Source organism: Pogonomyrmex barbatus, unplaced genomic scaffold (assembly GCF_055798465.1).
Source record: "Pogonomyrmex barbatus isolate J1 unplaced genomic scaffold, ASM5579846v1 scaffold17, whole genome shotgun sequence".
NCBI classification, from domain to species: domain Eukaryota; kingdom Metazoa; phylum Arthropoda; class Insecta; order Hymenoptera; family Formicidae; genus Pogonomyrmex; species Pogonomyrmex barbatus.
Window position 1 is genome coordinate 2,221,308 of NW_028297113.1, and position 24,179 is coordinate 2,245,486.

The 24,179-nt window shown below is 38.5% G+C and overlaps 1 protein-coding gene across 1 annotated transcript in view; it reads left to right on the forward strand.

Moving 5' to 3' along the window:
• LOC148937064 (uncharacterized) overlaps window positions 1-6,783 on the forward strand; it is a 94,968-nt gene extending 88,185 nt beyond the window's left edge. Inside the window, exon 4 of the mRNA XM_089074416.1 lies at window positions 6,765-6,783. Coding sequence (XP_088930542.1) covers window positions 6,765-6,768 — 4 coding nt within the window. The 3' untranslated portion in view covers window positions 6,769-6,783. The remainder of the gene's footprint in view (window positions 1-6,764) is intronic.
• The last annotated feature ends 17,396 nt before the right edge of the window (window positions 6,784-24,179 follow it).

The window sequence follows — 24,179 nt, forward strand, 5'->3', positions numbered from 1 at the left end:
CGATGTAAATTTTTCTTACGGAATATCAGGAGCGTGATGTGATTACGTGCGAGCGGATAAAAATTCTGTCGAGCGGATAAAATTCTGTTGTTACAATTGACAACCTCGAGCTTGTCCATTAAGCTCTCGTAACTCTCGATGTAACTTTAATGAACGTCCACATCGGCGGTGTTTCGCGATCGAACATGCGGAAGCCTTTCTCGTGCACGATGCGATTGTTACCGCGAAACTCTCCCTCCGGGGTCGGCCAATAAATTTTTCTAGTTAACGGGCCGCCAATTGCATCGATTCATCCCTCGAGATTTTCCTCGACAGACCGATATCCGGTCTGATAAATTTCTCTAGTCACCTTATTTGAGGCTGCTCGAGCACCTTTATCAGGGGAGATGCAAACAAAGTTAAAACGAAAGACAAATAAAAAACCGGGTAACGATATTTAATCTTGGACTGATACGAAAATATTCGACAAATAGTCTGTCGTTAGAATCCGATTGGAAATAGATTTTTATTTTGGGACACATCAAAACGAGAAGCGAAATCCCGCTTATTCAGCTTATTCGGCATATTGAATCGAGATAAACTGTGATGCGCATGGGGGGATTGCTCATCACAAATGTGACACAGATCGTTGCGACGTATCGCGATATCGTTATACAAAGTGCGACGCGAATTTCCACGATTTTTTATTGTACAGCAGGACATAAAGTTTCGGTAGCGCGCTTCCGTTTCTCGTCATTTGAATTTCAAATATTCTGCCGGTGTCGAGATACGATTGGGGACGCCGCAGCAGCGCAACGTTTCCTTCCTACGACGGTATGCTCCCTCGTCTCTCTTTTCTTCTCTTTTCAAATTAGATGGTAAGCTTAAGTATGATTGGCCGTATATTATATTTTCTTATAAATGATCCATACATTAAAAAAAGACACGAGGTTGTTGGGCTCATTCTTTGTTTAATAAAACACGATGATTCTCGTATGAACGAATAAAATGAATAGCAAACAGGAACCTATAAGGCCACGCAACACAATGGAATAAATATTAGAAACAGAAAATTAATATTAAATTTTGAAAATGAAAATTCGGAATAAAAATTAGACGTAACGCGCAATGAATACAAATAAGTATAAAATATAGTCATATCTTGTACTCGCTTGTACGTTACATCTAATTTTTTAGTTATCCGAATTTTTTCATTTCTAAAATTTAATATTAATTTTTCTATTCTTAATATTTTCTCCATTGTGCGCGGGGGCCTGGCCTAACAGCAGTGAAAATTCGCTGGCGCGCTCTTGCGTTACGGGACATATTAATAAATTCCTCTTTCGCGCCCGGCGCGCCAAATTAGCCGCGCAATAATCATTACAAACGCGCCCCTGCGCAATTCACGCGAGTTCGAGCTCCGAAATTATTCCCTTTGAGAACGTAATGAGTGATCCCGCGGGCGCTTTGTCGCGTTGACGAGCGCAGCTCATCTGCGCTGTGCGGCGCATTGCTTACCGCAACGCGTTTCACCGTGTTGTTCAACGGGCGAGCGAGCGAGTTTTCGAGCTTTCAAAAGCACCGTTTTACAGACGTAACAAAAGGGCCCCCGTGTAGGCCGTGATTTCATTCAGCACTCATAATTGTTGGAAATACCCGATATAAAAGCGATACGACACCGCGACATATCGATGACATAGAGCGCACGCCGATAAAGCGCCACGCGGAGAGAATTGCTTGTCGTCGAAACACTTGTTATCTTCATTTGTAATCGTGGAAACTGACGTTTTCCCGTCCGCCGTACGACGAACCGTACGAACCGTATATTAGCGGTGTTATGTGTTATTAACACGAATAAAAGATGACATATTTACGATCCTTTACGCGCCAAGTTCATGCCTGCATTCCTGACCGACGGAGTCCTTCAATCCGCACGTGTAATTGAATTACGTAACGTTTTTCAAGGCTGACTCTGACGTTTCGTCACTGACAAAAAGAATGACTATTAGCGGGATCGCAGCAAATCTGATCTGGCGATGAATATCGTCGAATGATGAATTTTAGTCGTTAGACACCTTTGACACCTGGTTCATTAGATAATCATTTTACCGATCGCTTTATTATCTCGATTCGTCATCGAGGCTTTGGAAATGTAACGTAGCTACAGCGCCTCGCGACGCGCTGCTTGTCCCGCAGAAAAAAAAAAAACTCGCAGGAGTCGTCGCAGTCGCGCATTTTGGCGTACGCGCGAGCGTCGCATATTTCGTTCGAATGGAAAGATTTTCGCCGGAGGATAGAGAGGGATGTCGCAGTCGCGCGTACAAGTTCTGAGAAGTGCTGTTTTCACCAAGGCAGACGTGCGCGCGTGAGATCGTGCGGTCGAGGCGTGTCCCTTCGGACTCGTCGAGGCGCGAGGATCGGTGATGTCCGGCCGGCGAATGATACGCGAAGACGTCGCACGCGAAGACGACGCGTTCTGGTGACGTGACGCCTCGGCCGGAGTGGAGAGTGAGTGAGAGAATGAGCAGCCTCCAAGTGCCGGAGCTCCGGCTTCCGGCGGACGACGGCGATGGCGGCGGCCCCGGCGGCGGCGGCGGCGGCTGCGGCGGCGGCGGCGCGATGAGAGGCACTGTCCCTCTGCTGCTGGTACCGCCGAGCAACGTGCCGAGAAGACGGCATTCTTGGATTTGCAGGTGAGTACATAAATCCCGAACCGCTCGCGGCGTGGCTCGCCGCTCGGGGAAAATTATTAATTAACCACTTAACATGCGAGCGTCCCACGCGGGCGTAAATTCCGGACTCATTTGCGAGCTCGTCTCGCTCGCATATTTGCGCCGGCAAATTTGTTTTACACACCCACCGAAATGTTCTATCGTTAACTCCTACGGTACTACCGTACAGCTCCGCGAGTGTGCGGTGTACCTTACGGGAACGATCTCGCTCCTCGAATCTAGATTAGATTCAATAAGATGCGCTGCAGATAGCGCCATGCCCATTATGCAAATACGACAGTTTCGTGTAATCAAACGTGCGCGGACCGCCTGAACAATGTATGTCATTGTGGATTCAGTGCTGAGATATATAAGCAACATTTTACGATAATTGTTATTGGCTTTATTACAGGAACTCATTATTTGTAAAAGGCAATTTGTAAATCTATCAATTTGTCGTAAATTGTTTGACTTGATTGAAAAAGAAGAGATCCTCAATTTGAAAAAAATTGAAGCTGTTCATTTTAGCTATTAGTTTTTAATAATAATTTATGGAAATGGTAGAAGTCAAAGAAGAGAAAAGCCTTTTTCAAGCAAGGGAAAAATTCATTTTTTCTCTTCTCTCGTGTTTTCTTCTTCTTTTATTGTACAAGCGGTTCATTATTGTATATATATATATATATATATATAAAAGCGTACCTTTTAAAGTAGAAAGCTCTTGCGAAAAATGTAAAATACTTGGTTTTTGTGATTAATTTTTCAGCAAGGAGTGAATTAAAAATATATATTTTGAGTTTACCTTACAAAAGATATATGCGCACAGGTGTAACGATGAAGTTTCGGCTATCTCGATATAATTAGTAGACTCTCTGGCTCCCTCTAGATCTTTAATCTAGGATAATTGCACAGCGCGTAGCATCGGGCTAGGGTGTCGTTACAATTTCGCGAAGTTCCTTCGAGAATAGCCGGCTCGTTCTAAATAGAGTTCAAAATTGAATGATAGACTTTCTCCTGACTAGCTTTCCTTTTAATTCTCGTTTGGTTAACATGCGCTGCAAAGTTTCCACGTTAAGCAGCACTCCGAATCCTCTGAATCCTTGTAGTAATTGAATAACAGCTCGCTCGCGTCTTACTCAATTCGTCCTCCGCGTAAACACAATATAGCAAAGTTTCATTTGCAACTAATTATCGCGTAAATATTCCATGTAGTCCGTTAACGAAGATTTGCGTGAAATATATTGAGAGCGAAGGCCAGTGCGCATCATTATCCATTAATTGGTTTTATTACTGCTGCCCATTTATTTCCCTCCCCCTCTCCTCCCTCCCCTCCCGCATTTTATACAAAGATATTTGCATACTAATTTCCACGTATTTTGTTTTTATTAAATGTACAGCTGAACTGCTACGGAGAGTACGCGCTATGCGCAACATCGAAATATAAACTCCTGTCCTGCATATATTGACTTCAAATTGATATTTTTTATTCAAGAGAGTGGCAAAAAAGAAGATTATCAATAAGATAATTCTTCATAATCGATCATATTGCAATTAAGCCGGGAAACGATAGTAATGAAGAATAAGAAAAAAAAAAAATCTCTTTTTTTATTGCCTCTATCTTAAGATCTCTTTTTCTTTTACGTAAAAGAACATTTTTACATTTTTTTTTTTTTTTATTTCCTGTCGTTTGCCAAGCGGCAAACTGGATGCTGTTTTATAAGATATTTAAAGACGCCATAGATAGAGGTGGTTGCTGGAAAATAAAAAGAAAGGATATCTGTGTTTTTCTTCCGGTCATCAAGGGACACGGTCGTGTAGACTGCGACGATTTCATTAAATTAATCCACTTGCGTCCGCTAACGCTAGTATTTTCTGGGCCGCTCATGCCCTGCCAGCGACGTGTAACGTTCTATCCTGGATTTACTTCGTGTCCAAGCGCCGAGTTTTCTTTTTTTTTTTTTTTCAGACTTTTACGCGCGTTGGAAACCCCCCCGTTACGTTGCCAAGCTGCGATTCCCGCGCACCATAGGCATCTCGCACGTAGTGTTTATAATTTTTATTGCTATTTTGCCGCGCGAGAAAAAAAACGTACACCTAGCAGCTAATGGCTGGAAGGAGGCGATATATGTGAGATCGTAAATGCGCGTAAATGGCATGTGCAAATGGCTCCGCAAAAGGTGAGTCGCGTCATCATACACATTTGTACAAGGCGTTCGTAGAGCGATAACAATTGACTATTAATACCCCGGTCGTGCGCCACGTTGCGTTGGACTCTTGCGCGACTGCCGCGATACCGAATTGCTCTCGCGATTTATATTTTCGAAACTGCTATCTGGCGACTTTCTTTTACACACATATTTGAAAAAATTGACATTTTGTTTTTGAACAAAACGCCCGTCGGCGGGCGCCTTGCACGCAAGACCGAGAGGCGAGCGTGACAAACTACTTAGAACGTAAAACTACGTATTTTTTTCTTATGTAAAGACGATTATTATCTTATACTTTAGTTCCGACGTGATTTCTTCTCTCTTCTGCAACGAACGCGCTCGTCTTATCAAGACGAACTGGCGAACGTTTCGCAAGAGATTGTGTATCCTCTTTTTTTTTTTTTTTTCTGCGCCAGGATCTATCCTCTCGCGTGAAGAAAGGAAAACACGCTTGCCAGAGGTGAATGCCTCCAAATTACATTTTCCGCCAACACCTGCGCGAAGCATGAGAACCGACCGGAAAATCCGGTTATTATAGATCGCGATGCAGCTTGCACTGTTCTTTTTCGTTCTTTCGCGTCTTCTTACGTCGCTTTTATTGTCTGTGGCGGGAGATAATAAATGACGTATCATCCCGTATATATTTTACTGTCCGTGTCCGACGTTTCGAAGTTTTCAATGAGAATTGTCAGAGATAGACACAGAAAAATTGATTTAGAACTACTTATTTTTTGTACGCGATATTAAACTATTAAAACTATTAAAATTATTCGAGTATATGTATATGATTTATTTTATTAATTACATCTTTTATTTTTATTATTTTTGTCTATTACATCCTGTACTTTTATATCTTTGTTCCTTGCTAAAATTGAAGATCATAATTAAAGAATTTAAACCTTTGAGAATTTAAGTTCATTGAACGAAAGGAAGTATAACAGTAGTATTTATTGCGTGAATTATTAAAATGAGATATCATAAAATAATAAATTGACACATAATATTTTGTCTTTCACTAGCCTTCTGTCAAAGACTGATATAAAGAAATGATGTAAAAAACATCGTTATACCATCCATCTTTCTACCATCTATCATCAGCTCGTATAAATTGGCAATGTATCATTTTATCGTATTTTCCTATTTCTAAAAAGTTGAAAAGTTTGAAGCAACTAATGCGTGAAATAAGAAGTTTGCTTCAATGCAAACAGCACTACTTGATATTTTTCTTTGATTTCTCCAGAAATTTGAATGGTGTAAGAATGTGTCGTCTACGACTTAACTTTCCTGAAGGTATGTCATCGATTTTTGGGATAAAGCAGAAGTACGAAACTTCCTGCTCTATTTCTTCATCCTATTTATTCCTCATGTTCTTTCTCTCACTTCCTGAGACGAATGGATAGCACCTTAAATCGGTATGCTATTCCCACTGACGTTGTCACGATTTTGATGTAAAATCGAAGCGAAGGAACCGTTTGAGTGAAATAATATTTCCGCTTTTACATATGATCTAGCGTCCGTATATTATTCTTTTTACAATAAGAGATTAAATTTTGTAACTCAAAAGTAATATTCGTCTGTACATTTTTTATTTCACTATTAAGAATTAAATCAATATATTCAACATTAATAGTAAAATGAAAAATGACCGACAAATATTACTAATAAAGTAAACTATGTGTATATAAATATAAAATATAAAATATAATATAAAATTATATATATATATATATATATATATATATATATAATTTAATATATATGTTTTAAATATATTGTAATACAGAAAATACTGTTAAATAATAGGGCACGCTCTTTAAACATAATTTTATATAACGTGACGTAATGTAAGCTTTTTTATTTTATGTTTCAGGTGAGTCCAGAGCTCGTGTTACTTCTTTCACTAAGGTTATGTGAGTAACAATCCAAACCGGTATTTTTATCCGTCTCTGATAGCACTCATATTTTACGTCACTCAAGCCAAATACACTGCGCTTTCGAAGCGAAATTTGTTGCTGCATATAAAAAGCAATATTAAGTGGCATTGATGATAAATATCGATGATAAATTAAAGCAGTTTTAGCGGCGCTTGATCGAAATGAAGGGCCATTACGATAACGAAGATTAATATTTTTTTAATTGATTCCGACATTACATATGTATTATGCCTCTTGCAGCCGTGTATAATGTCGAATAAAAAAATTAATTTGCCGTAATACATATCTAAATAATAATACTAATAACAATACTCTAAATTCTAAAACAATCTAATCAAGCCATGAATTGTATAAATTTTCCACATTAGCTCTGTATATTTGTCAAATGCATTTTCTCTGTCATGCTGTCTCCGTGTTAAAAATAACCTCTTATATCGAGGAGATAAGAGGCTAAAGATTAGGAAGGCGTTCTTTCTTAGTTTCTCTCCCGTGAGAAATGCGGAAGCCTTCTGTCGGAACGGCTCATATTCTTAACGTCAACGCGCGCAAAAACTCCGGCTCCGTTGATGTTGGCATGCAAGAGGAAATGGGTCACTTTTTCCGAGAAAATATCCAGTTTTTTTACGTTAAGCTCATTACGATTCGCCGTACACATTAAAGTATTATCGTCGCCTATGATTCCCGCAGTCTATCGATTACACACACACACACACACACACACACGCGACGGTAATGGTAATTACATGCGTGATGTAATGACTAATGGGGTTACAGAATAATCCAGTTACAGAATAGATACGCGCTCATCGATAGGAAAACAGATATATGCATTTCACATAGAACCAACCTTGACGGACTACATGGCGGATGAAGCTGAAGAAAATATATATTTCGGCTCATTTCATTTTTTAAAATTCTCTAGAGAGAATGAAATTTGACAATGCTAAAAAAATATTTTATGACGATTAAATTTTTATCTGCATTTATTTTCTTGCTATGCAAATTGCAATTTTGTTGTTAAGTTCTTTTGTCACTTTTATTGACTAAACATTAAAATAAATTTCCATTGCTAATATATTGCCCGTAATACATTCTGCTTAAATCGTTTTATACACACGTTATCATATCGGAGACACTACAAGTGTATTGTGTACGAGTACGGTTTCAACGTACGCGTTCTCGAATCGCCACATTCCGCAGGTCAAGTACAGCGCGTGTTGTTTTATTAAATTCTTATTTATAGTCCAACGTGACGGGTTTCCAACTTCTCCTTCCCCTCCGCGTGTCTTTTTGTTCCGGTTGCTCTTTCATCGCTTTGAGCATCAACATAAGTTTCTCCTGGTGGGAGAATCGAAGGCATTTCTTCGGTTCCCGACGAGAAAGAATGTTCAAAAATTGCTTTCCTACATGGCTGGCAATTCTCAAATAAGCAACGAATCAATTGAATCCTCTTCATTTTAGGAGAATACTATTTGTTGAAACCACATCTCGCCTGTACCGCCGTACAATTTAGATGTTGTCTTATGCTAATTTATGGAAAGGAAGGGAAAATGTGTGTCCGACACGCTTTTTAATCTCAATATATATTTCCCCAGGTAATAAGGTGGTTTGACAAAGAGTAATATTTAACGAAACTATGGAAAAAATTAATTTTGTTACCGTTTTCTTACGAGAATTTTAACGTCACGTAAGTTCTCTGCGTACATCTCGTGTTCGGTTTTTCAAGCTGTAACGCCGCAGCATCGATTTATCGTGGACATATTTCATTTATATTCGTTTTCCCGCCGCTACGCAAAGAGAGATGCGCCGATGTTGCATGCATTTCACGGCTGAGAAGTTTGCGAGTTACGCTGTTCTTCTTCGTTCTCGAAGGAAAATTAACGGTGCGCACCAAGATTAACATTCGTCTATTATCAGTTGTTAAAAGCAAACTCATAAATATTGCCCGACGCCGGAGTAAAAATAAAGTATAATGAATGCACAATGGAAATGGTATTAAGAAGATTACAAGATGAGAAAGAAAATAAGGAACGAAAGAAAGTGAAGCAACGCTGCAGGTCATTGTAGAGGCGAAATAGAAGAAGAGAGCACTTCCGTAAATTTTTATATCAAACTTTATTAACGCATGTAATCTGCAAGTGATTAATAGTTGTTCCATTTAATATACCATACAAGTAACATTATTATTATTAATAAAGTTGCATGAAATTATGTGCAAAATGTTTCCTAATTTGTAAATAATATCGCGAGTATCATTATATGCCGTAATCATTAAACTTAGGTGTACGAAAATTATCGGGAAGAACCTGGAGACGTGAGTAGTTTTCGTTTTGAGAATAAAATAGGAATCAATCTCGAGACTAGTCGTCAGAAAATATTTTATCAGCCCAGTGCACACATGGGCAAATAGAAACTCTCCACTTATTTAGATACATTTTAATTATCCGCAGTGTTTGCTTTTCGGTTGGCGAAGATGTTTTTCTACTTTCGCATTCTCAATTACCTTTCAATCATACCCGGCGAATAATGAAACGATAACTTTCCCAGAATCTGCGCGTTAAATTAACTTCGTAACGCACTTTTCAAGCTTAGAATTCAAACGTTGAACTTCCAATGTTATCTTCTCATTAGATAAATCCGGACTAATCTTACGGACGTTAAGCTTACTTAAATCTTTATTTCGTTCCGTCCGTGTGGCCGGGAAATAAATCTTTCACGACGAGATTGATAAATAATAGTAATTTCGTAGCGCATGACATTTTTAATCACTGCGTATACTTGCTATTTTTTTTTTTCTTTTTTCTTTTTTTTTTTTTATAAAATTTATGTCGCGTATACGAAGCCTTTGACCAACTTGTAGATAGCAAAGAGAGGCTGCAAGGCTGCTAGAACTCTAGGTCTTGACGGATCGATACGAACCGTTGCCTGCTACTGCTGCTGCTACTGCTGTTACTGCTGCTGCTGCTGCTGCTGCTGTTGCTGATGGTGGTGGTGGTGGTGGTGGTGGTGGTGGTGGTGGTGGTGATGGTGGTGGTGCTGCTGCTGCTGCACGGGTCCGCACATTCGCCAATAGGCGACAACCCTAGCAACTCCGAAATCCTCGCGAATATCTTGCGCAAGTTACATCGTCCCTTAGTTAGAAAATTAGAGTAATTCCATGGAGCTTACCCGAGCTCTTTATCTCGCTTAAAAATTTAACTCTGTTAAAAATAAATTGTCTTTTATATTTATAAACATGTGACGTAATGTAAATTTAAAGATGCTTTAAGCAGGGGCAAAGCAGAATTAACAGAGGCGGCTCTGGGGTTCTCTGACGCTAATAGAATTTTATTGTGAAATTATTGTACCTTAGTTATCGTTAACTGTTAAATTTAAGTTATTAACGAGGGAGAAACTTTTTAATTTTTCAAACGATTGTATTACACTTCATTTGAGAAACCGAACAGAAATAATCCTCTGGGATTACGTGTCATAACGCAATACGATTTTCGTTAAGTGCATTTTCATGAAGTCCGATATCCCTATTTATTTTTATACGTTGAAACGGTCGTTGATGCTTTGATTGTTAACGACCACTTTCATTGTTTTTAATATGACTATAAATCGCAATGGTAGGACATTGGTCGTTAGCCAATTTAAGCTTTTGCTTACGCTATTCACACGTAATTATTAGTACAGGAAACTTAATCGTCTTTTAATTATCAATATCTCCATCACGAAGGTAAATTACTAAAAAAAAAATCATGCGACATATAAATCCTCGGAAATCCGAACCTGTTATTTTCGTCGATATCGCGATCGAGATGCGAAGAAATAACACAAATCATCATTGCGATATTTATATTTCTTCTACGTCTACATAATACCCTTTCGTCGTTTCTTCTTGTCGAATTATGCGCGATCAATTAATTACCATAATACCACGCGGTCGCCTATAATAATGGTGTTTAATAACTTTGATCCCTCCGTATCGTTTGCATGCGTTCAATTTAATGATGATTGCGGCTCGTTGGTGCCGAGGCTGCCCGGCTTAATTATATGCGTGACACACGTGTTGTCGCTCGCGAGATTGAGAAATCGCGTGCTGCGTCATAATGCTCGCCGACGAAGCACAAAAGTGTCAGCTGATGTTAATCATTGATGATTTGCATTCGTCACGCTGCGCTTCCACAAGGAATTACGACGCGCGGTGCCATTCGACGATCTTGTTTTGCTCCGGGCTGATCGGTGAACAATGCACAATAAATTGCATCGCAAAAAAGAGAGAGAGAGAGAGAGAGAGAGAGAGAGAGAGAATAAAATTCGTCGCGCGAACAAAATATTCTCCACCAATTTACGCCAATTTAATCACTTCACGACTTCCGATACTGGTATCATCCGTGCGATACGAGCTTAAAGGATACGTAATTTTCCAAACGGATGCAAATCCTTATTACGATTCTATCGATTTTCTACGAAGCTGATCATGTAAAAGATAAAAAAAAAAAAGGCATTTAATCAGCGATTGCGCTTTGATTGCGAAGATTATCTCGCACATAGTAGTCGGCACGTGTTATTATCTAAAAGGCTGTTTTTATGTGCTGCATGTGAATTAATAAGTACGTCCTGACGCTGGGGGGGACAAAGGCTGTTGGGGGAGCAAAGCGAGGAGCGAAAAATTTCATTCACGAAGCTCTCATTGCGAATTTCTCTTGTGTGTAGTATATATCTCAAAGTTTGCCCGTGCACGGAAACGTACACGCAAACGTGTTCACGCGCGTGTGCATGCGCATTCCGTGAATTGCACTGTAATATCGCGTACATTACGCAGCTACGCTGACGCTGGTAGGTGTAATGTTTGCAGAATGGAATTGCCATTCGCCTATACTCGTTGAATCGAATTATGCTTGGATGGAGGGGAAAAAAAAAATACGTACGGCGAGCAGCGACGGATCGACGCGGCGAATTCCCTCGAATTGTTTCATCGAATTGCATTTGTGCCACACAGGCGAGTTGGTTTTTAATCATCTCATGCAACTAGGAAATAGGTGTAATTAAATGCGTTCTGAGCGCCAAGGTTTATTCAAACGAAACCTTAATGAAAGAAGAATCTAAGGTAAAAAGACTAACTGTTTTGATAAAAACAGTTGGGGAGCTAATCGAAGCTTTCTCGAAATGCACGAATACATAATACGGTAGATTTATCGCGTACAGTTTTTTAACTTTTAACTCGGCGAGACTTTAGAACGGCATTTTCATAATTTTTACCGTTTTAATTTCTTCTTACTATTTTCTACTTACTCTCTGTAATTCCATCACTTTGAACTACTTCCTTTCGCAAGACGTTTTCGCGACTGTCTTCTCGTCCGCTGTAATTTTCTGAGAGATATCTTTACGTTTCTGCTCCATGCATTACTGCGATCGTTTGAAGAAGACGTTTTAACTTTGAAGTGAAATAGAATGCGTACAGAAGTTGTGAGAGAATAACTAACGCCGTGTTCGAAATTGCAATTTCGAGTTGTGCGTTGTAACGTTGAAATTCGATTCCTAAGTTATTACATTTGACAACGTGACAATAATAATGACATTTTTACGATGTTGTTCCTGTAAGATCTTTTTTACTTTAATCAAAAAAAAAAAAACAACTTTTTTGAATTTTTACATTTACAATTTTACAATTACAATTTTTACAATCTCGCGAGTGATCTTGGAAGTGACGTGTCAATTAATGCAGAAATTATTAAGGTCTTGCAGTGGTGGAATAGCCCGCTATTTAAAAATATTTTGCAACTCAAAAATGTTGATATTGTTAATACTTACGCTCGCAATACCTCATTCAGAAAAGTTTCGATTTTTCCAACGGTATTTATTCGCACGTGTAAGGATTTCGCTCAAAATGTAGATATTACATAACACATGTTGCAACATATATGATACTACATACACATGCATGGCATACATATACGTGAATACGCGTATTGTAAAATGCGCTTAAGTTTACGAGCCATTGTGTCACGTGGTTTTTAACTTTATTTACTTTGTGGCGTGATATATCGAAAGGGGTCATAACGGGTTGTATCGCCGCGCCGGTATCGAGCTCACCTTCGGGTGATTTTCAGAGTAAGACCAAAACTCTCTTTGCACACGCCTTTGCAAAGCCGCACGTAGAGCTCGAAGGGCATATCTCACCTTTGTCCTTTCCCATTCTGTACCTATTTGTCCTTTTATGATTTCCCCGTAATTATTGCGGCACGGCTCGACGGGAGTTAAGGCATCCGCTCGATTCTTATATCGTGCTTTTTGCGTTTGCATTTTTCTGCGAATAAAATTACTCGTAAAATCGTTCCTTTAACAGAGGAGCCAGAGTAAGAGCCTTTCCTGTTATTCCCGTCTATACAGTCAATTAAATCTGATGGATCGTGATTGAATTTCGCTGCAAGAAAGACGAGGTAAAAAATTCAGACTGGACGTTACCGTTGGAAATATAATGGAAAGCGTTGATATTAAAATGTAAAAAGGTTAGTTTGCAGTTAATTTAATATTAAAAATAATAATCTATTGAATTGCATCGCAATTTATGTCAGGATTAAAGATTTATAGAAAAAAAAAATATTAGATTATTTTTCTACACGTACAATACGTTGAATTGTTTAAATTGTTGCCTTAACTCTTTCCGAAAAATGAATAATTTTAATGTGGTTATGTAATAACGCTGACAATTTTTTCTCGTTTTATTGTTCATCGTGGATACGTATTCAGCGGTTTTAAATTTGTGGTTTTTCTATGTTTCAATTTTTTAACAAAATACTACTCTCTCATTCACTCGACAGTAATCGTGCATCATCCCTCGAGTTGTTCTACGGTTTTATTGAACGAATTAATGGAAGTGGATTTTTGAATGATTAAATCAAGTAATTAAATCCTCGTTGCACGATTAAATAAAAGTAATTCTTTCTCACAATAAAAAAATCTGTTATTGACGTGTACATTATTGTTTTGATCTTTCTTCTTTTTGGAAAATTAATTTTTATTACTGGCGTTAGAGTAATTAATTTTAAATAACTTATTTTTTATAAAATTTAATACTTTAGAATATGATAGAAATAATAAAATTTCCTCACAAAATAGATTCTAGAGAGAAATTGCAAAAGGAGTAAAGATGACTCCTTCAATTCGAAGAATTCGGCCAGATGTAAGAATGGCGCACTTGGGATTCAATTTGCCGAAATAAAACCATCTGCCACATTCATATGAATCGGTTCTGCGATTTAGCACACTTTCAAATCAAATTGGTCCTGAGAGAATGTAAATTATTCCTTTTATCTTTCTCGTTTCGCTCAATATCTTATGCTCAATACCATGCCAGCGTTGGTTAAATAATTTCTGTAATATTTGGTTCTATTGAGAAAAGTCAATTTACAGTCTGTCGAATTTTCTTCTTCGTTTGACAGTAAATCATGTAAATTTCTGTTATTCGCAATTATTGACATTTTAGCTTTTGATGCAATAGTAAATACAATTATATCCTTACAATTAATTATGTCCCAAAATTCACGGCTATTAAGACACATATTTAATAATATTTGTCCTACTGTCGAGCTAATAATGTCAATACATGTAATATATATCCATATACATTGAAAGTTTAATTGTCAACACGGTTTTTATTTCCACGCAACACCGATTATCGTACATTTTGCGATCTCGTATTACTACCGGCGCACAATGATTTGCGGTGAAACGCTTGTTTGTACAACCCAGTAATTAACGTCCCGCATAATTAACGCAGTCTAGTATTACACGAAACACTGATATATCCGTGATTTTTTTTCATTACGCGCTCTGTAATTTCCTGTATTTTCCAATTCATATCAAGATGATACACGATACGTGGAACAATGATGTACCATGGAAAAAGAGTGAACCCAGGAACAATGAAATTTAATTTTAACGATAACTTTTTTCAGAGATGAAAATGTTCTACATTCGGATATGAGTTTATAGATCGAGTACGATTATTCTTTCAAATGACGTCGCGCGCATTTCATTTGGATCTGTGTGTGAACGAGAATAAAAACGTATCTAAAAGAGTTTCATCCACAAACTCTTGCTTGCCTGCTTTAGTTTTGAAGAGGATAGAAGCTCCGTAATAAAAAAACAGGATGGCTCTGACGGTTTGTCCGGAAGCTCTGCAGAAATACCGATACAAATCCGGACGCTACCACGTTAGCGATACGTCCACCTCGGGATAGTAACTTCTCGTCTCGGTCTTTTTGCTCTCGCCAAATTCCATTTTATTCATCCTCGGGCACCGGGAATGAAGCGGAGAATTTTATTTCTTACCAACCTCGCCGAAGAGAAACTCAGTTACTCGTTAATGCTTCCTTTGTTTCTTACGGGACCCTCTGCCAGCGGGAGAATTCGAATCTGAATTCGCGATTTTTCATTTCGCATTATTCACCCGCTTTCTCGCCGGTGCACCGCCGGTCCGCCGCACCGTCAATCCGATATTCGTCATTGTAATTAAGAACGTGACTTAGCATCCCGCCGCTAAAAGGGTGGGAAAGAGATGGATGGCGAGCGATATCGCGAGACAGCTGGGCGCGAATCGGGGTCTAGGCCTAGGGCAGATCGCTCGCGCATACAGCTCGTTTCGCTCGTGTATGCACGATCTGACGTGTGTGCTTCCTCGCCTAGACGAAACGAGAAACTTGACCTATAAAAGCTCGATGTTGAGCTTTCACGGCGGTCGTAATGTGCCGGTCGCACGCGATCTTCCGCTTCGAAGCGAGGCCGAATATATCCGCGGGACTATCCGGCGCGTACCGCTCGGAAATCGTTTTCCCAGAGCTATAAATACAGAGGGACGTTGCTTGAAGGGAGGGAATTAAATTAATCAAGGTTAATACCACGTGCTCGAGGGGAGGGGGGGAGGTCTCTTATCGACGACAGGTGGCTCGCTTTATTCGTTAAAGGCTAGGCCAGTCACGTTACGATATTAATCTTCGTGAACGAAGAAGATCCGAGGAATGCAATAAGTTGTTTGCACACGTCGAGAGAGCGGAGAACTTCGCTCGGGTGCATAGCCTTACCTAAAATAAGATTTACAGTCACGCGCTTATAGTTCGAGAAACTGCGTCTTTCCTGCGTGACAGGATTTAATAATAATTTTGGCAAGCATCCCCCGGAATCTGGAAATTATAATCTCGTCCTCAAATTTTGTCATCGAAATTCGTCCGAAAATTAAGCTGTGACATGGAATATAGCGGATTATATAGTCAAAGTTAATGTTTTGAATAATAATAAACAAATCCATTTTAAGAATATACATTACATTAGAAAATAAAAATACAAAGATATATGTTCGATACAATAACAGAATACTTTAAATAATGATAATTCGATATTTTTTTTTTTTTTTCATTTTATTCGAGTTTATTCGGGAATACAAATTTATATACATTATAATATGAAAAATGTTATACTTTTATTTACTGTACTAAAATATTGTGAAATATCAAGGATATCATACAGATGGGCGGCGTCACGCCCATACCTGCCGATATTGGTCGCTTTTGTGAATAGCTCGTAGTTGCATTCTGCGGCAATAATCCGAGGCTTGCATTCGCCTCCAAGGGCGACATCGATCGATTCGGTGTCCTACACGTATAATTTTTTTTACTTCTGTTTAACTGCTGTTTCATGAGAAAAATGATTGATAATCATCTTATATGCGGTCGAGTATGTGTTTTAAAAATGTTTACGATCCGATCTTCGGATCATAATTGACTACGATTTCGTCCCATATATATATATTTATTTCCAGCCGCCTCGTTTATCTTTGACGCTGACTTCGCCGAAGTTACGATAACAATTTCTCCCGGAAAATTAATGCAATAATTTCATTCCGCTGATCATCCAACGAAATTATTCACGAGAATTATTCACAGAATCAGGACTCGATTGTGCGAGCAAACTAATCTGAATGCGAGCGGAACATTGGGAACACTCGCGAGCTTGGGGAAAAGCAATTTTCAAGTCGGATGCGTTTCTGTGAAGATTTGATCGCGAAAACACAGAGCATGGTGGCGAAGCACGTGGCGATGGCGCTTCGACGGACAGTGGTATCGACCGACCTCGAAATGTACCTTGGCCCCCTCCCCCCCACCTCTCCGCGAACCCCATCGCATAACTAGCCCTACCTCTCTCCGACCGACTATCCGCGACACGGGCACCCCTGCATCCCTGCCTGCCATCCGGCTGCCACCCTTGCCCAAAATTCACGATATGTCCTTCGAAACGAGCATGACGCAGATTGGCAGCGTGCCTAACGACTTTTGATGCTGAGGGACACTGGTTATTTTCTTTGGCATTTTGTTGCGAGATTAATTTTTCCTTTTTTTTTTTTTTTCACGTTTCCGGTTTGGTTCGAAGCAGAATTGCTCTCGCGGATATCAATATTCGGGGTAACTCAAAACCATTTCCAACCACGACCGTACTGGGAAACGGTGACATAGGGTTACTGGCGCGAACGCGTCACATCATGTTATATTCGTTCCTTTGATGGCATTCGACAACAGGGGCACTAAAAGGGTTAACATCGCACTGTATACGTGTCGATACAAGCTCACCTTTGATGGTTGTACACCGGGGGTGTGCAATTAATGCATGCGCTATTATGATATTAACGGTATTTGCGGGGCAGATCGGCTCGCTGGAGGAAAGCCCTTTGACGTGCGTTTAGCAGAAGCGCGGTATTACTTAATCTTAGACGATGTGCTTTAATCGTTTGGTAGCGAAAATATTTGTTTAAATAAATATTTAAATAAATATTAAGACATCCCTAACTGCAAATTGTGAAATATCAATATTATTTGTATATACGAAGAAACAAATAGAGATCGAATATGTGTACTTGATAATACATACATTTTATTCATAATAGAAAGACAAATAATAAAAAAATTGCTATTAAATAGTCAAATGGTTAAATTCTCTTCCACTGATTGGCCAAAAATTGATATCGTAGAGAGATGGAATCTGATACATTTTTGTTTTCCGGATAATTTGTATCTTAATTTGGCTATTATGACTTCAGAGATATTCCTCTCACTACTCGATAAATTATGATAATGAGTTTTTGGTAGAGAAAATCTCAGAGAAATAATAACTCACAAATTTATCTATCGAATTTCTCTATCGAGAGTTAACATTTGTTTTTCGCAAAAGAAAATAAAATGTGCTTTCAGTGTAATAATATTGCTTTTTAGATTATCCCATTATCGGGTTCGCGATTAGGACAATGTAAACGGATCGTTAATTCAATTGGGGTAAGCTCGATACGTTATCGACTTCCGTTCAATCCGCGCAAAAAATGATATCTTTGGATCGCATTAAACTTTTACGAAAGGCGGACACAACTTTGATCATCATCGCGCGAAGTAAAGTGATTTATATTAGGATGGTACAACAAGCGAACTTGCGAAAATACCTCGGTGAACTGCGCGCCTGGGGCATACGAGTATTTGATCAAGTTCCGTCGCAAGAGGATTCGGCATTCCGGATATTAAGCAATTATCCAGATTTCGATCGATTGGTAACATTTCCTTTCTTCAAAAACGAGAGCTAGCTAGCGCTCGCGATTATCGATTTCGTTCGCGAAAATAACGTCGACAATAACGAGCCGGGTCTAAAAGCCGTGTCGTTTACCTCGTTAAATAAAAGCGCGCTGTAAAGAATACATTGCAACGTTTGGCTTTTACTCCTTGTTGTTTTACTTTTTTTTTTTTTTTTTTTACGTCACATTAAAATTCACCGCCTGCAGTTTATGCTCACATATAATGTCTAATGTTTAAATTTTGTAATATTCAAGTATAGCGGTGAGCCGCGGTTAAGCTTGATAAAGCTCCCAGCCGCGTTGGAAGGCCTCGTAAATCATTAATAAATATATTACTAATGGGTATCAAAACATTTAAATATTTATCGAAATTTTCCGCCGGCTCGGGAGAAATCCAGCCTCCTCTGTTTCTGCTGCGGGAACGAGAGCGCGCGCTGCAGAACAGAATTCGCGCTATTTGCGAATATATAGTCGCATTTATCTAGACTTAAGTAAATTGTAATCCTCGGAATAGTTCGCGACGGCGCGTTTCGCGCAGTTGCATCGTGAATTCCCCCCTCTCTCTCTCTCCCCCCTCCCCCCGGTGTTCTCCTCTCGTGTGTGTTCCGAATCTCGCGGCGATTCAGCTCGCTCTCTATTCACACCGCTCGCGCTCGCTTCGATCGCGCGGCTCGCGCGGATACCGGCGACAATAATTCGCGGACAGTAATTCGCAGGTATTCACCTCCGGTTTTACCAGTTCCTATCAGTCGAGCTTGGACCGGAGGCCTCCCATCGCGTTGTTCCCGAATTTGCGACGGTGTTGCGATTACTACTGATCTCTCGCGTTAAATGCGTTACGCTGTTTTAGGGCCGTCGCAATACCTCGTGGTGTATACGCAGTGTATCCGCCGAATCGCACGCATCTCGTTGCCGGTAGGCGTAATTTGCATAATGGGCCGCGGGGAGCCGAGTGGCTTTTCATGTAACACGTAGAAGCACCCGTAGCGTAGACTTGAGGCTTGAGGCGCGCGCGCGCGCGCGCGAAGCCTCAGGTCTCGAGAAATTCCTTTGCTCATTCATTGCGGGAGAATAGCACGGGCGGGGAAATGGCATTCTTCGACACACTGTGTTGCGTAAGAGGAGATCTCTAATAGGAACGCGCGCGAGCTCTCTCTCTCCCCCCCCCTCCTTACGCGCCCGTCGTGATGAAATGCATCTCCTCTCTACGCCCGGCTCCTTTTAGGAGGGACGACGAAGATCGTGATAAATCCTTCCCGCCGCGGACAACTGCAATATATGTGATTAAGTTAAACGCGAATTTCTTTAGTAATAAGGGAATTGCACGCGAGATATCTCGGAGGTCCTTTGTTCAAAAGGTAAATTCCCCCATTAATTCAGAATTAATGAAATGTCTCTCGCTTTATCACACAGATGTTTTATTTAAATTTGATATACAAACAAAAATTCTTTATTATAGAAATCTCTTTGTATTCTGAAACAGAAATTGTAAAGATATGAATTGTTTATATAACTTTTTATATAAAAATAGAGAGAGAGAGAGAGAGATTTTATAATCTAATAAATTCAGTGTTTCTGAAAAAAAATTTATTGGTCTCAATTGTGATAAAATATATTTCTCGTGATATAAAATATATTGGCTCAATTGAGATAAAATATATTTTTCGTATTTGCCTCGTGTACTTTATTGCTATCTAACGCTACGTATGTAGGTTGCTATTCGATTTCTTTCCGGGCAAAAACGAAGCGTCTCGTTTGCCGAAATTTAGTTTACTGTAACTGCTATCCGGTGGGGAAAGTAAATCGAGAAGTTTCAGGCGGAACATCTCGGTGTATTTGTCTATCGTATTAGTTGCGTCTCGGCCGCTCACGGCAAATGGTCGAGCAAAATCACGGAAGAAGTCTCTATCACGAAGAACGGCTTTATCTCGCGTCCCTTCTCTTTTCACGCCACTTTCATTTTAATGCTCGTGTGCTATCGCCACCGTGTCCGATGTCTTACTTTTCTTTTTCACACGAGCTGCTTGCACACCGCCATTAAATTTCGTACCTTCGCTCGATGCCTCAGTGCTATCGTCTAATTTCGCAGCGCAAGAAAAATGTTGTTATTCTCCACGAAGATGCGCTTTCATCAAGTCATAATGTAATTCACATTTCTAAATTAAGAGATTCAGTCTTCATTATAATGAGACGTATTATTTCACGGTTTTACAAGATTTTTGTCATAATGTGTCTTAAAAAGAAGAGCTTTTGTTTGCCACGTACGAGGCTGTCTCGCAAGAAATGTCTCTCGATGCGATTGCAATTTAACGTGCATGTTTAACAAAACGTGAAATCGTTAAGTTTTCTGCAAACGATAATACATATTACCTGTGTGCAAACTTGTCGAGCATTCACGGATGGCAGCATTGCGTTGTCGCGCTTTTATCGGTGGCCGATCTCGCAGGGATCATTGATCCACGCAGTTATTTGAATTTAGCGGAATCCGAGCACATATATTTATATTATATGCACATTTTTACAATAATAATAATGTAATAAACATTTAAAAGACATTGAAGGCAAAATGCAACCTAATATATTTTAAAAATAATAAGAATAATAAAAATCCCAAGTTTATTTAAAAGAAACTGGCTTTTAGGATATTTTTTATTTATATTTTTTATTAAAAAAATAAAATAATCAATGCATATAATTAAATACATATTAATAATAATAACCAAGTTATATATACATTGGACTCAAACTTGAAGTGATTTTAATTTAATATGTATATATAATAATAATAATATTATAACAAGATATTATATAACTATTTTATTATATTATTACAAGCAATATACGCTGCCGTGCATAAGTTCTTGGAAAGGATACCCTCCCCCCTTAGAACTAAAATAAAATAGTAAAATATTATATCAAATTAATTAATACATATCCATGACAGATATTTTTGTTATTTTATGGTTGAAATGGATTATTATAGCTATGTTATTAAAATAAAAAAAAAGTCACTCAAAATGTGTGTTTTATTTTAAAAGTATTCAGGAACTTATAAACAATAATATATTACTATCTCATCCGGTTGGGTCTGATTAGTGCGTATTTCTGAACGTGTCGATATTATATACCTTTCTGATTATTTTTAAAAATAAATTTATTGCTCTTCTTGCCCCTGTTATGCAAATCAATTTAAAAAGCAGAAAGTAATCTTCTCGGTCGTTGCTTAATGAAGCGAAAAAAGATTGGCTAACCCTTGTTATTCTTTTTACACAGTTGCTTCCACCGTGGTTGCTTCCCTTTGCACGAGCGCGTCAGGGCAAGATGTCGCGGCAAAGGGTTAATAATATCGATTAATTATTTTTGCTTTTATTTTTATAAACTTCACTCTTGCATCATGTGCATCTCCTGCGTAACGCGTTTTTGAGTAATTAAACAGAAATCTTGTAAATAGTGCAGAAGACCTATTAAAAATTCTAGAACGATGGGGTATATTATATTTTTTTAGAGATTATGTAAAATAATTATTATTTTTTTATTAATACATTTTATTATATTATACATTTTATTATGTTTGATATAAAATATCCGTATCTTTAAAATTTCATACTTCATATTTTTATTATTTCAAAACGCAGTTAATATTATACAAATATGTAATCTGAGAATTGAGCCATTATTTTGCGAATATATATTAGCTATCTCGAACAATAAATATTAATAATTTCTTACAAAATAATGTTTTTTGCGGCAAGATTATGACAATTTTTAAATGACTTTAAAAAAAGAATTTAATCAAAGCTGTTAAAATTTTAATTCTTTTTCAATTTGTATGTTTAATAAAATATTACTAATATAATAAGGAAAATCTAAAACTAACAACTTACTTTCTAAAATTATTTGTTATTACGTAACAAATTTTTAGGGGTCTTTTTTGATGATGAATTTCATTTTAGCTGTTCTGTAACTGATTTGCTAAAATATTATTTAAAATAATAAAAACGAATATCTTCGATTGCGACTATAACATTGCAATGTTGTTTTATAAAATCTTAAATAGATTTGTAACAAACTCTTCTTGAGCAAAGAAAAATTAATTATTTTTTTTTTGTTTTGCTTATTTATGTTCCTCGCAATACACCAACATTACACGGTAATTGTTCATTAATTTTGATTAAATACAAATTCCTTGTATTTTCTGATGACGCTCTCTTAGTGTAAGCTACTTACACTAAAGTTTATCCTCGTTAGATCAGGATTGAATAATAATAATGATAACAATACTAATAACAATTACATCTTTGTCAACGTACGAGAACAATTTTCCGTTAGTAAAAAAAAAAAAAGAAATCTTGCAATCTTGACCACCCCGTGTTCCGTTTATATCAATTTGTGATTCACGCATTCTCTCTTGCATGAGGCTTCATCCGCGATTGCCAAATTTGTGCACAACTGCGAGAAAAATGAAGCGGGACACAACGAAGCGTCGCGACGCGATTCCACGATTCTAAGTTGGCCTCTGCGTGCACGATATTTGGTTTCCCAAAATACGAGTATTATAATTGGCCGTCCGACACCCACGATTTATATGGAGGGAGCGTCACGCGCGCCGTCGAAAATCCTCGATTATAATAAATAACCGACGACCTTGTGTCCCGCTTGTGCCTCTCCTTCCCTCCTTAGCGGGCGATTTGGAAAAGAACGTAATTATACAAAAACGTAATCATACATGGCACTTATTCTCTCCAGGCGTCCCTTGCAACTTGCGGGGTAGCACTTAATTGGAAAATAGTTCCATTCGTGACTTTATGAAGGATCGTTCATCGAGAGACGTAACTCAACGTAATTTTCTAATCGGGCCTTGACGTAAACGAATAACCCCCTCATTAGTCAGCATTTGTCACAACTTTGGCAGATATTTGCACAACACGCCGGATGCGAGCACGTGCTCTGTAGCAAGCGCGAAATTTTATCTCTAGTGTAATGTGTTTCAAAAAATATCTATATAATTTGGCGATGTGCGCGGTACACGTATGTTTTAATATATGTATGTGGACACCTGCCAACTCGATTTCGGATATAGAACGAAGAAATTCATACGTTCAAATTATTAATGTGCGCTTTTTTGTGCGCGCACGTAGAACGTTGCTGTAGCGAAAGGAAAGCAGGCGCATTTTTTTGCGTATTACGCATTTAATGATATTATTATTATTATTCTCAATTAGAAACTTTTACATTTAATTTACGTTACGTACTTCGCTTGTAATTGCGTATACCTGTCATTGTAAAGTGTAATACATCTGCAATTTAACGATAACGTCTTTTGTACTCTTGCCAAAGGAGATCTGACCGTCCTCACTAACCGTTCTGTGATTTGCGATTAGCGCGATAATATTATCTGTGCGATATAATAAAAATCGTCGGATATATTAATACTCTATTATACGTGTGTTTTAACAAACATTTTATTTTTAAGCTTTTCTTAACGTGACGGACGTATGCGGTAAGCACAAAAAACGGGAGCTAATATTGGCGAAACGAGGGGTAGACGTGTGGGAAGACGAGGGACAGCGGCGAAAATTAAATTAATGCGGAAGGCGACGCGACATTTACACCGTGCGGCGCACGACGACATAAAAGAAGCGGGCATAAAAAAAAAAGGTATCGCGAAGTATTTACGCGTGTCGTGACTCCAAAATCGAACAAGCTACGTTATACATGAGAAAAGCGACGGAGTTCAAAATAATCCGAGTCGCTC